Raw genomic sequence first — 14,836 nt, 5'->3', positions numbered from 1 at the left:
TATATATATATATATATATACTGTATATATATATATATATATATATATATATATATATATATATATATATATATATATATATATATATGGATATACAGTATATATATATGGATATTACATATATATATATATATATATATATATATATATATAGCTTTATATGTAAAGACTGTCGATAAAGCCATTTAAAAGTTTTAAGAAAAAATGTTGAACCAATACATCAAGCAATTAGTGAATGTCAATAGCCCCATGCTAAAAATTGAGCTGTGTGCTCAGTGAGCTGTGAGATACCTCCTGAAATGGTCCAGTGGCCGATTAACCCAGTTTGATTTGTAACTCTGTCTAATCCTCCCTTCAGCAGGGCCCTAGCCCTGTGTCATCATCAAACAATTTGAGAAAACAGAACAGAGAGATAAAGAGGAGACAACATGAACAGACTGGGAGAAAAGACGAGAGACGCTTGTGAAAACATTCCCCATGTATAATTGTATTTCAAAGTGACAACATGCTCTGAATTTCCGACTAACAGACAGGTTTGTTGAGAATGAACAGGACAGCAATTTTAGATCTTTAAACATCTTTGGTACGCTCTTGCTGTGTCTAATTTCTAATTCCATTTTTGGTTATCTTTTAAAACACAGAAAAGGTTTCTTTTTACCTTGCTTGCTGATGGGCAGCACTGGGCGACAATGTCTTCTGCTGCCCACGGATAAACGGAGTAGGAAGTGACGCTACCATCAGCGTCAGCTCTGAGGATGTTTACAGCCGGTAAACAAAACTGTCAGCAAGCAAGGTAAAAAGAAACTGTTTCTGTGTTTTAAAAAAGAACCAAAAATGGAATTAACTTTAGGTCTGACTAATATATTTGTATGGAGTGTTAAATTAGAAAAACATATAGTATTAGAACCAGTGACTACATATAAGATGGACAAACCCTCTGCGCCATCACCTGTAGGTTTCTGACAAGCTGAATTGAAGCCCAGTGGGCGATTACTGCCATCTTGACCGCGTCATGCCTCTCATCACTCCCCAAACACACAACAATGGCATTGAGGGTGGGGGCAGATGATTGACACTCAAAAAGCTCTGAGCTAATGTAGCAACAAGATAACTGAGCTAACCAAAGCAAGCAGAGGTTGGAGGGCCCTTTTCGCCCAAAAAAAATTAATAAACACTTTGAGCAACGTTGTCTTCTAGGCGGTCTCAGAGGCCTTCTCTGGAGTTAGCCACTAGCACTAGCACTGATGGCTCATCTGCTACTTACCAATCAACTGGGCACATCCCTTAGTAGTCATTTTTAAATGAGTAACAAAAAATTCACTCTCCTCAGAGTTGTCATGATTGCAAATTTAAGTTGGCATTTTAAACAGGGGAGGCAATGAGAACTTCCTCCTTTCTGGATCCAGCCCCTAGTGGATGAGAAGGAAACTGCAATCTGTCAGTTTCATGTTAGCTTCACTTTTGGCAGGTGGAATTTGCCCTTGCAGGATGCTGGGCATGTTGTAGGAGTATACTGCCTTGTAAAGATGCACAATTTAGTTAAATGCAATTGTTTACCTCACCATCATCACATAAGTACAAATCTATCTAATGCATACCCTTCCTACCCACTGGAAATGTCTTTACTCCTCTTTTTGGCCCATTTGGTTTTACCTGGCAATAACGTATCTGCTATGTAAGTCCATTTACTTACAACAGAACCTCTACCAGCTTACTTTATATTGAGCTGGCAATCATCCATGTACTAAATTTAAACAAGTGTTGTTCCCCTTGTTGGCAGGATGTACTTTTTTCTGTTTATCAGTCAGATCATATTCATAACAGAACCACAGTCATAATTTCAATTGCAATAATTTGTTTATTCAGACAACATTTTTGATTGTAATTTCATTACATTCAAGTGGACTGTGATTGTGATCCAAAAGAACTCTAAAGGGATTATGGAGGCATAAGTATCCAAACCTTCTAGCATCAATAAAACACACTGGAGTGTGGGTCCTTTTGCGCACGCTTTTCATCTATTTCTCCTTCACCTCTCCAACATCCCCCATGATTTTCTTCAGCTCACTACTCTATTTTCTCTACTAGTTTGTAATTTATACAGCTTCAGCTTCTTTCATGTTTTTTTCACTTTGAATTTGTTGCGTAGCTGGTAGTTTCCCAAGTTTTCCAGTTTGAAGAGAAGAAGCCAGGTGGAAAAGGCACAGTGTAATAGAAAAAAAGATCCAGGAAATTACTGAGGAAGCCTTTTGAGAATATTCGCCTCACCTGCGGGTCACCGCTCATCAAATGTTCCTTTTACATTATTAAATAAGTCTAATGGAAACAGATGAGTGTAATGAGAACGAATAGCAGAAAACGGTACATATGAATTCCTACTGTCAGCTGTGCTCTGTAAGATAAACTAGGGCTTCAAGTCAACAGAAATAACCACATAATTACTTAATGTATCCTTATCAGATTATTAAATTCATTTCTTGACATGTTGTCCAAACGTTGTACAATCTATAGATGCTAAACCATATCCAGAGCCATCTTCAGATTGGCTTTTGTTGTTCTTGTTTTTGCACAAGTGTCAAAGTGTGCCAACTAGGGCTGTGCGATATGGACCAAAAGTTATATCTCGATATCTTTTAGCTGAATCCCGATATACGATATATATCTCAATATTTTTCCTCCTGTAAAATATTTACAAGTTAACTCACTTCAAGCTGTCCTGAGAAATTATATACATAAATCAGTAGATTAAATGCATAACAATGTATTGATTCTTGTCAAACTTTAACCTTAGTGCCTATTCTCTACCAGTCTGAGCTTTAGAAACACAGGTACAGCTGTCTGCTAACACACACACACACACACACACACACACACACACACACACACACACACACACACAGTTGAGAGCTAGAGGTGTATCAAATGTCCCACAAGCACTTTTTAATATATATATATATATATATATATATATATATATATATATATATATATATATATATAAATATATATATATATATATATATATATATATATACATATATACACATATATATATATATATATATTGTAGAATTATTTAAATTTTATCGAGAGGTGGGCCATGTCATATATTTCTTGTCATAAGAAAATTAATCTATCATGTTAAAGGTCCCATGTGTGAAATCCATTGAAACCATGTTGAAAAAATGTGACTCTTTAGCGCCACGCAGTTCAGAGAAAGTATTGCAGCTACAGTGGCTCACTCATGAGTTTGACTGTATAATCAATTTCCAACCTGTGTAGCCTAACCCACACAAAGTTAAAAACAAGCTACTCAACCTCTTTAAAAAGTATTTATAATTATGACAGTTTTATCAACCTGTCAATTCTGAAGGAAGCAAGCTAGTTCTGTTAGATCTTGAAGCTGTCACGATTCACACACGGAGGAGGGGTGATGTCAGTCGGGAGGTCAGGTGTTGTGAGAAATTGTGTTCCCCGAAATATTCTGTCCCCCGTATCGGGAGATCGCACTTCTGGCTATTTTCACAATATTTGTGATAAACTTTTATGGGAATATGATAAAATATAATTCAATAATGTTATGTTTGTGATTTTATCTGTAATTCCTTCTAAAAACAATAAAAAAGATACAGTAAAAACATTCTTGCTCACTCTTTTGCAGCAAGCTTATTTATCATTTTTCAAAGTTATGTAAAAAATGTCATCTCACTCTGTTTAACCATCTTTTATTTGAGGTAGTTTAGTCCTCATAATGGACAAGAAGTTCTGTGAATTTGGAAACATTTGCTCTTGACTGCCTGGGAAATAGAATATTTCAGGGGAACATAATTTCCCACAACACCCGTTTCACGTGGATCACGGAGCCCACCGCTCGATGCAAACAAACTGGCTGCCGCTACCGGCTTATATGTATGATTATTAGGAAAAGGAGACCCAAGTCTAAAGGTAACGTTTGAGAAGAAGCCCTCTGTGTCGGAGCATCTCTGTAACGCGTGGAGAACTACATCGCCATTAGTTAAGTGTTGTGGAGATAAAGTAAACAACGCTGATTTAGCCACTAGCTAGCGGACGAGTGCTGGAGCATGTTGAGTGAGACAGCAGGCTGCAGGAAGAGAGGAGACTTGTACTTTGGAATGGATGCGTTGGGACCGGATCGGGAGTTCTGGGACTAGGAAAAGACAGATGAACAAGAATCAATGATGAACAAGAGTCTGCTTCTAGACCTGCAGAAAAGGGACACACAATAATACAACAGGAGCAAGCTATCACTGCATCAACTTGATGAAGAAATGTAAAGTCAACATTGTTTTATTGAACAATTACGATAATGAATCACAGTGCACTTAGAGTGAACCACAGCCTTAAGACATGTGTTGAACGTGCCCAAGTCCATACTTCTGAGAGCGCCATGTGAGCACCTGTGTGTGTACACACGCTTGTATATGTAAGGTTTCTCTATAGAAGCGTCCAATAGAGAGTGTGAGGGGCCACAGATCTGCCCCCAAAGATGCATAGGAGATGGAGGGAGCTCCAAGTCCCAGAGATCCAGGAGCTGCCCCAGAGCACAAGGACCCCAAGGAGACCGCGACCAGAAAAGCCCCTGCCCCCCTCGAGAGGCACAGAGGATTGCCTCGGGGGGCCAAAACCAGCAGCCGGCAGAGTCCTGGGAGATATCAGCGGCAAGCCCACAGGCCCGCCCGCAGCCTCCCACCCCCCAGCCGGCCGTGCCCGGGACCCAAGGGGCGACCACCCCCGTCGGGGACCCAGCAGAGCCCAGGGACCCAGATCCCACCAGCCAGCCACCGGGAATGATCAGGCAGACGCCAAAAATCATAAACCCCCTGACCCGGGAGCCATTAACACTCAGACAGACCAAGGCACCACACCCCACACCTGGTGTGGCAGGGGGAGGGGAGACAAAGATGTATAGCATCAAAAGAAGTCCCAGGAGAAGGGAGGAGTCAAAAGCTCCACCTGACATATACAGTCTCACACTCCCTCGCTCATGCTCACACATACACATACAACCAAAGACTTACAACAAATGCAAACCGGACACCCACTCATGCTCCCCATACACACCCTATTCACTCTGGTCCCGGTACTGCTGCACATGGGGTACAACCATTACCGGTTCCCAGAGTTTGACCCTTTTTGATGGGGTGCTGATGAGCAGGCTCCCCCTGCCCAATGCTGAGCAAAGCATCCCACCACCCAAGATCCCCAACCGGACGGCCGGATCTCCCTCGTAGCATCCAGCCCCAGGAAGCCAAGTGACAACAGAGGTGTGCTAAGACCCCTAGTCTCCCTACGCCTGCTCCAATATGATGTTAGTGTGTGTTGATGAGGTGTATTACATGGCTGTGGTGAGCGGGCAGTGCAGGCATCATCTGGCCTATGCCAGCTGATGCCACCACACTACCCCACTTGCACCCACAGCTCTCAGTGTCTAAGTGCAGTTTAAATTTGTGGGCACCGGCACTTGGGATGAGGCTGAAAAATCCCCCTGCCAAATGCCGTTGAATGTGCTCACTTCCAAGGCCCTAAGTGTGTGTTTGCGTGGAATGTCACTGGTGGAAATGCTTAAGGTGCAAAAAAATTGGGTGGGGGTGGGGGGTGGGGGGGGCAGGTTGCCACAGGAATGCGGAAATGGGGTCCATACCCGCACCCCCTGACTTGTCCACCCCCCAAGGTCCTATGTGCATCATTGTGTGATGATGTGAGGGAGCAGGAGGAAAAAAATGTGTGGGGATGGGTAGGAATGGCTGGTTGGACTTAAGCCCTCCAGGGAGCCAGCTTCCCCACTGGCCCCAATAAGCACCTCTGTTGCCAAAATGCCACCAAGGGCATGGAGACCCCAGCCCATTTTGCCAGGGCCCAAAGCAGCAGCATCACAGAGCCTCACAGAGTCCGAGGGCACCAACCCAGCCCCACCCCAGCAGAATATCTACTCCCATCACTGCATTTGCACAACTTCCAGAATATATAAGAGATGGGACATCCAGAGGATCTTTCATGGATATACAATCAACGAGTCGGAGTACCCAGCCCGGAGGGTTACCGGGGTCCCACCCTGGAGCAAGGCCTGGGGTTGGGGCCCATGAGCAAGCGCCTGGTGGCCAGGCTTTCGCCCATGGGGCCCAGCCGGGCCCAGCCCGAACCGGATATATGGGCTCATCCAACTTTGGGTTCTCGATTTACTGGTCGATCTCTGTCCCAATTGTCACCTATGGTCATGAGCTTTGGGTAATGACCGAAAGAAAGAGATCGCGGATACAAGAGGCCGAAATGAGTTTCCTCCTTATGGTGGCCGGGTTCAGCCTTAGAGATAGGGTGAGGAGCTCGGACATTGGGGAGGGACTCGGAGTAGAACCGCTGCTCCTCCGGATCGAAAGGCGTCAATTGAGGTGGTTTGGGCATCTGGTCAGGATGCCTCCTGGACGCCTCCCTGGGGAGGTGTTTTGGGCATGTCCTGCCGGCAGCAGGCCCCCCGGGTCGACCCAGGACACGTTGGAGAGGTTACATCTCCATTCTGGTCCGGGAACACCTTGGGGTCCTGCCGGAGGAGCTGGTGGAGGTGGCCGGGGAGAGGACAGTCTGGAGCTCCCTAGTTAGGATGCTGCCCCCGCGACCCGGACCCGGATAAGCGGAGGAAGACGACGACGGTGACATCCAGGTAAGGTTGGGTCCTCCCCCTCCTGGACATACCCCTCCCCTGTGATGGAACAGCAGAGGAGCCAAGGTCTACCCGAGGCACCTGAGCCCAGGCCAGGCACTGCTGCATGTTCCTGCCTTCTTCCCGGCAGCATACATATCAGGACCCGACCCCCAAGGCCCCACCCAGATCCCCACACGGTGCCGGCCACCCCCACACCCCGAGCCCCCAGGCCCCCACCCAGACCCGCCCAGGGGCAATGCAGCTGCCAAGCAGCGACCCATGGCCACCGCCAAGACCCGCAACCTCTCTGTTTTGTTTTAAAAGGGGAGGACTTGGTGACAGCATGCCTGGATCTGTGTTTCTAATTGAGTGGATGTAAGTAAAGACTCTGGTATTAGGCTACTCGATAGGCCAGTGGTACACAAATCCAGGCCCGTTTAGTACATTTTAGTTTTAATTCTGTTTTAACACACTTGATTTCAATCAGCAGGTAACTAAACAACAACCCTAACCCAAATGGGAACGTTTAATCAAACTTTTTGTTGACTTGTTTTTGTTTCTATCAATTGATATAAATTGTTATCGAATTATTGTTCAACCCTAATGTATCTCAAACTAAAAACTGATGACAGTTGCTAAGTAGTTTACAAATCATTCCAAATTAGCTTGAGAATTATTGAATGTGTCCATGTAAAAGATTTAGACACAACCACTATTGCAAATGTTTCCTCAAGGCCTGGGTTAAATGTGAAAACCATTCTTTTTTTCAATACCATGAGCAGCATTTGCCTTTCTTTTGTATGTTCGTTCTGTGAGTGTAACTTCATAATCCACCACTTTGTTCTTTTTTTTACACAGCTTAGTTACATTTGTCTGTTTTTAAGCCAAAATACATAAAACATCATACCATAAGACATCTACTTTCTTAAACAGTCAGTGTGGGCCTGGTTTGGAGTGGAATCATTGATAGTGGACATGCTGAGGAGGAGGAAATAATCGCTTACTGAGAAAGGGTGGAAGCTGTATTTTTCAGTCCTTCAGCAATCGATAAGCTCCCCTCAACCTTTATGTGCATCAGTAATAGTATTTCTTTCTCTTGGATGAGAATAAGAACTTTTGTTCATCTACACAGACGAGTATTTCTGCCCTGGTAAAAGTGCTGGCTTATGATTCAAGTGTTCAGGAGCTCAACCAAAAGCAAATATTAAGACTTGAAAGGTAGCAGAAAATCACTAAAGACATTCAGGAGATAAAAAAAAGGAAATGGGGAAAAAAATCTAAATGTCACTACAGGCTCCCTTTTCCCACCAGTGCATTTGGGAAGGCTTGCTAAATGAACATTTCTGGATGAGAATGTAATGTATTGTGACAATAGTGTTTGGTGTTTGTGTCCTGTTTTGTATGTCCATCTGAGTCATGCAGAATGAACCCACAGCAGTACAAGGTGCACGACCTTCCCTCCAACACTATAGCACCACTGCTGGTTCTCCCTGTGGTAACTTGTTAATGTCAAAGCTCCATCTCATATCTCACCGTCTTTCCTCTCTTTCTCTCTCTGTCACACACTCAGGGTGAAAATGTTGACCTCTAGGTCTAACACAATCTTACCCTATCTCTTTTATCCACCCTTGCAGGAATAGGATGTGGGCTGTGTCAGCTGAGAAACAGTGACCTTTCACAAGTCTGTAAGAAACACCAGCAACATTCTCCTTATTCCGTGTCAGGCTCTAGGGTCAAATGACATTTCAGACTCAAGTTTGTTTCATATATTCAGGAAATTGCCTGTAAAGTTTTATCTAATCAAATTTTCAAATATGATTTACTTTCTGGTTCCTCTTGAAAATCAGGAAACAATCCCAGTGGACAATTAACTGAAACAAAGGGACGTCAGAGTTCATACCAAAGATCCCTCTTTCCAGAGGTCATCTAACTGTGGTGGGCATAAAGGATAGGAGGGGGACAAGCTGTGATGGTGAATCTGCAAACAAGCAAGGTTTTGAATGTAAACACGGTCACGGAACACTCACCCCTCCCCTCAGGTTTCTTCTCTGAGATGCTTCTGCCAGAACCGGAAACCCGCAATGGTGGATGAAACGAGAGCGTTAAACACCAGTCGTTGTTTTGGAAGTCCAATTGTCTTTTGTTGTTCATGACTTCAAATGGTGTTTGTTTTATTTTGGGGGGGGGGGGGGACTCTGGCTGTTTGTCCTAAAGTTGAAGTGATAGCAGCCAGCTGTTTCTCCTTCTCTGATATTATTGAGCGGAGAACCTCTCACACCAGTGGTGTTCTGTTCCTAAGTACGCGAGTGTGTAATGAAAGGAAGGACCGGGTGAATAGTGGCGTTTCGGCAAGACTGACTATCGGATGCAGTCGGTCACTTGATAAATCGGGCCAATATTTACAGTTTTTTATACAACGGCATCGGCGGATTTTTGCCCTTAATGAAGCCTTTTTAAAGTAAGGTACATCCTTCGGCAGCCCGGTGCTGTTGCATTATTTAGGGTTTCCCCCAGCGCTTTATAAGCCTGGCAGCCCGCCAGGCTTTGCTTGCCCACCCGCTAGGCTAAGCGTCATGCCCCGCCCCCCTCCCCGACCCTACCGTGTCCGCTGACACGAACGGTGCAACAACACTAGAGCCCTCCATCAGCTGATAATGGTGAGAAACAGCAGCGGAACGTGTGCAACCACCCCACCCCCGCTCTCACAGAGGAGCGCTGTGGGATCGGGAACTTTATTTAAAGAGCAAGTCACCCCCTACAATAAACTTACTCCACTCCCACTTCATGTTTGAAAAATGCAACAAATGCTGTTGCTTGGCAGACCGAGAGGGCGGAGCTGCTAACAAATACACACACACACATGCTCACAATGGCATTATGACATCATAATATACCAGATGACATCATAGCATACCTCTTAGCCAATAGCGGTGGCAGATTTAAATTCAAATACAGTGCAGAATTTTTCCCTGACGACGGCGCAACACTGACAGTTTTAGGCAGAATATTTGAATTTTAACCAAGATGCACTGAACTGCCAAATTATTGACTACACGTGTCTGTAGCATGATTAGACACTCCTTAATATAGTTTATCAGCAAAAAAAAAGTGATTTGGTGGTGACTTGCTCTTTAAGTGTCTGAATTTAACACTGAACAGTAGGGCTGGGATGATAATTAATAAATCAATAAATCGTACGATAGATGAAAATTAACTCAATAATTTTTCCAGCCTCGCTATATCGAGGTTAAGAAATGTACAATTCTATTATTATTATAATTTATCATCACTATTGAAGTGCAGGTTTGGTTGGTTGGACACTGGATAGGCCATTGTATTTATTAATTTGAAGAGACAGGGTCTATTTTATTGTTTTTGGTGCAATATTTTTAAACGGAGAGTGAGTCATTTTTCATTTTATTTATTCATGTGTTTTTTGTTTGTTTTATTTATGTATTTAGAAGTTCTGTTTCTAGACATTCCAATGTTAAATAAAGGTTTAATTGTTGCATTTTAAAGGGTGTACTTGCAATATTATGATATATTCACATTACGTGAGTGGTTATTTTGGTCTCGATAATGTCGACAATGATATCGTTTATCATCAATAATTTGTTAGACAATATATCGTCCAGCAAAATTTGTTATCATCCCAGGCCTACTTGGCAGCGCACAAAGTTAAGATTTAACAGTTGGTTAAATTCAGAGTTCGAAAATTGATTTGGCTTCAGAAGTTTTACGCATCACCTGATGTTATTGACATTTTAGCATGGAAATAAGCTGGAAAATATCTAAATACGGGCCATAAAAAATGGCTCATGTAAATCGGCAGTTCTCATCGGCCATCGGCAGACCATATCGCCTATATAATGGTGTTGGTATCGGCAACAGAAAAACAAATATCGGTCCACCTCCAGTCTAATGGTTGCTTACAGTACAAAACGTGTTATTGGGAGAGTTTTTAGACAAATGTGTGAGATCTACTTCATTAATTAATTTTTTTTATTATTTTTTTTTATTTTCACAATATATCTATAGCTATGCCATTTTAGAAAGTTGTTAAGATGCATGACAAAAAAAAAAAGCTAATTTGTTTTCCAAATTTGCCATTGTAGCTTTAAGGAAAATACCATGGATGTGAACACATCACACAAATAGCTGTGGGCTGATGAATCTGTATGTTGGAACAAAAATAAATAAATAAACAATCCAAAGCATCTAATCAATTAAAGCAACATTTTGTCAAATTGTTATTAGTGGTTTTTCTAGTAAGGCCTTTCAGAGTAAGAAACATTACGGACAACATTTGGACATTAGAACGGATTTAATGACAAATATACCACCCATAGTCATCTATGTACTTATATTTGAAGGTCCATTTTTCACGAGTACCTCACTGGTAGCATGATTAAAACCATGATTGGGGGGAAAGATACCTTTGATGATCATTTATCTAGTGTTTTTGCCTCCTTTGGTGCCTTTGTCTAATGCAAAGCTTCCAACAGAGTAGGCAAGAAATGGAAGGCAGTATTGTTAATACATAGCAAAGCACTGATGTCCTGGTCTGTCATAATGACAAAAAAGGACACTGTTGGATGCGTCCCTCTGTGATATATCTCCATTACTCTCAACTCAGTGCCCTATCTGTTCACTAAAGACACAACACAGGGTGTTCCTTCACATACACCAAAATAAGTGAGAGGCAGAGAGCCAGATGGTGTACAGGAAATGGAAGAAAGGAACGTGCTTCTGTGGCAGCTGCTATCCTGAAAAGTGGTTACATTTATATCAGGACGGAGGGAAGATCAAAGATGCTGAGGCCATTACGCAGACACATGTGGCCTTTTCTTTTCATGAGACAGCAACGGGTCAGGTGGTAATGACTCGCCTTTCACATTAGAGAGTGTTTAGAGGGCCAAACCTCACAAAAGAATGAAATGATCAAAGATGTTGCACGGCACCAGCAGAATATGTAGAAAGGAGAACATTATTTTTGTTGTTGTTAAAGACTGTGTATGAATATATGAATATGGATGTGTATGCAACAGAAGAGCTTTGAAGTATTTTGATGCTCTGCAGTTTTTATATTTGCTTTCTGAAGTGGGTCGGATGAAAGTAAAACTGAAAAAAAAATCTAGATAAAAAAACTTTTTTGAGGTACAAATTATTTTTAAAGCTCATTTTTGTATGTACTCCTGGAAGTATGTCCCACTTTAACAAAAATAGCAACAATTTTGTGAGCATGTTTTGTTTATGTGGTGAACATGCCAGAACTGCAGAATGCAAAGCTGTTGCAGAGAGCACGGTGAAGTTGTGTCTGTGTGAGGGTGTGTGCAACAATTTTCCATTTGCAACTATGAAAATCTACAGTAAAAACAGTAAAAGTATCTGATTTATCCTGAATTCATTCCACGTTCTACTCGTATTAATGAAGGGTTATCAAAAACTTGTAGCTTTAAAAAAATGTTTTAAAATGGAGGAAATGACATCCTACCTCACCCAGTAGAGGTAAATTATGAAAACATTAAAAAAAGAAAAATATGAGGCACATTTCCATGAATAATCATTTTTGCTCACATCATAAGTGTCAGCATGACCTTCCGCCATGATGAAACTTAAAGAAAACTAGGTGCAGTACTACAATCACATCACTAAGGGGCGCACTTGTATGAAACTTAATCTCCACTTCTCACACTCAGCACTCATGTCACTATTTCTAGCAAAACACCTGACAAATGCAACAAGAAACAGCACAAAGCCAGTTATGCATCAGACATAAAATTGGTAGAAATGTTATGTTGTAAATTGTACAGATTTGATAAATTAACAAAATAATTGCATGTTGGACTGTGATTCAATGACTGAGCTGCAAAAAATAAAATAAAATTAAAAAAAATAATAATAATAAAATAAAAAAGACCAAAAAGCTACATTTACTTGTTTAACCCTTATTTTCCAAACAGAATAAACTCACTGGCGTTAGTCTTAAACACGATGCAGATTGCTCACATTTGATCATAAACAGGGGTTTCCCCGGCGGTTTAGAGGGGTATTTCCCAGTGGCCATGGCGCAAAGTAGTCACCAGTTATGAACCAACACATTCATGAACTGTAAACATAATATTGGCCTACTCACCATATTGACTTCTGACACCATGTCTATGCTGGCTATGTCTATGTTCATTCCCACTCCGACAGGAGGACCTGCAGATCAGAAGAACTGGTGAACCTTCAGGGACTCGCTGACAATTTTTTTTAATGATTTAATGAATTATTTTAATATGTTTCGGAATGCTTCCCTTATAGGTACGTGACTGGAACACAGATTAACACTTTGATGTGAGTTTGGGTTTTGCCAGCCGGATGAAGAGTTCCCAGAGCTCATTTCGGGTGGGATTAAATGCGCTGACCCGCAGTGAAAGTATCATCCCCTTTAAAAGTTGTTGACATGAAATAACACTGCTTTCGCAGATACGTGGGTTACAACGACACTTCACCCTCTTCACATTCCACCAGGAACATGCTCTTAATGTGATTCTTCATTCAGATGAATGCGCTTATGACGATCCCCATTTATCCCTGATGCATCATTCCTCTTCACTTTGACAGAGTTGTCCGACACATTTAACCACACTGCACGTGCACATCTACAATTACGCGTTCCAAAATGTTACACACGTTCACCTAAATTGGTGATCAAGTTGTGACTGGTAAGGCGCATCATTAAATTAAACACTTGACTTCCGCAGGCTAAGATTTGGACTAGGGTGTGTGAAAACACGACTCAATTTACCTCCGAAATCTGGTCTCAGTCTTATATCATAACCTTTCAAGAGCCTATCCACCGTTTCTTTCACCAAAGGCATATTGCTGGGGTCATTGGCACTGGCACTGTGGAGAAAAAACACAAACCAGAGAAACAAACGATTCAGTAAAGAAGCATCCTCGCACAGAAAGTGTCAGGTATTTTCCACGCAGTCTAATACAGTTACACTTCTGAGTGGAGCATCCGCCGACCCTTTTCACTTACCTCTGGGCGCACGCGACAGCCACAATGAAGGGGGAAAACCAGACGCACACAGTCTTCGTTCTTCTAATTCTTAACGCAAACATGTTAAATTGTGTTTTTAAGTGGAAGGCAGAGGAGGTCTAAGTTATTCTTGCCAGTGCAGTAATTCCAATACCGGGCGCATGCGTATTCTCGACCACAACATCAAGACCGCTTCTGCTGCTGCCGCTGCTGCTTCTGCTGATGGTAGAGGCAGACCCAGGCACGGGGAAATTTAAAGGAGAATCATGACTCCGTGTTCCTTAGGAGTACACGGGGGTCTCCCTGATTTTTTGGGTGTGGGGTATTGAAATCGCAAAGTTTGGCTGATCGGTGAAAAAAAAATGTGGGTGGGGGTTGTCCGTTTCTATTCGTGCAAGGCACTGCTGCTCCAGCAGAGCTGTCCTGAGGGGGGATCTCAGCGTAAGTTTGGACCGGACAGCTCCGACTGCGTCCCAAACCTGTCTACCTCTGACCACAAACCGAAAAGTTACGAAGCCAAAATAGGCAATTATATATTCTATTCTCATTAAAAAGATAAAAAGAAATACATGTTTAAATTTCATGAAAGGTTTTGAGTATAACTGTATTAAACCAGTAGAAGAGTTTTATTATTGAGGAAAATTAAACCGAAACTGGTTTAGTGTCTCTGTCCATGGTGCTGAAAGCAGTCACTACTCTCACCCCCTCTCCGTCTGATAAGCAAGCACCCTCCAGTGTCTCTCCATAGATTATGTATGTGTGTGTGCGTGCGTGTGTTTGTGTGTGTGTGTGTGTGTGTGGGGGGGGGGGGGGTGCAATCCCTGAGCAAACAGTTGCCCACGCATCGATCTCTCCTCATTCAGGTCCCTGACCCAAGCGTGACTTGATACCCTGAGAGGCGCGGTTCCCGCGTGCCGCGCCTCGAGCTGGAGCAGAGCCGCGCTGGCTGCACTGACGCCTTTCTTCACAGTCACGCCTGCTTGTGGCCGGCTCCATGCACTGGAAAGCAGGATAAGAGCCGCTGAGTGCACTTGGACACGGATCGTGATGGATATGGTGGGATCAGAGTGGTGGTGGGGTGGGGGGTGGGGGGGGGGGGGTAGTGGTCCCAGTTAAGAGGGTTCCAATAGCGATTTTTTTTCTTCTGA

At 42.7% G+C, this 14,836-nt stretch overlaps 1 protein-coding gene across 2 annotated transcripts in view; it reads right to left on the bottom strand.

Annotated features, from left to right (window-relative positions):
• LOC107386783 (gamma-aminobutyric acid receptor subunit beta-2) overlaps positions 1–13,913 on the bottom strand; it is an 80,586-nt gene extending 66,673 nt beyond the window's left edge. For both annotated transcript variants that reach the window (XM_015961398.3, XM_054730728.2), the window contains exons 1-3: positions 13,689–13,913; positions 13,452–13,549; positions 12,795–12,862 (exon numbers count right to left, since the gene is read on the bottom strand). In XM_015961398.3, coding sequence (XP_015816884.1) covers positions 12,795–12,862; positions 13,452–13,549; positions 13,689–13,771 — 249 coding nt within the window. In that variant the 5' untranslated portion in view covers positions 13,772–13,913. The remainder of the gene's footprint in view (positions 1–12,794; positions 12,863–13,451; positions 13,550–13,688) is intronic.
• Positions 13,914–14,836: the final 923 nt, after the last annotated feature.

Source organism: Nothobranchius furzeri, chromosome 10 (genome assembly GCF_043380555.1).
Source record: "Nothobranchius furzeri strain GRZ-AD chromosome 10, NfurGRZ-RIMD1, whole genome shotgun sequence".
In the NCBI taxonomy this organism is placed as follows: domain Eukaryota; kingdom Metazoa; phylum Chordata; class Actinopteri; order Cyprinodontiformes; family Nothobranchiidae; genus Nothobranchius; species Nothobranchius furzeri.
Note: the sequence above shows the minus strand (reverse complement) of the source record. Positions and strands in the feature narration are given on the sequence as shown.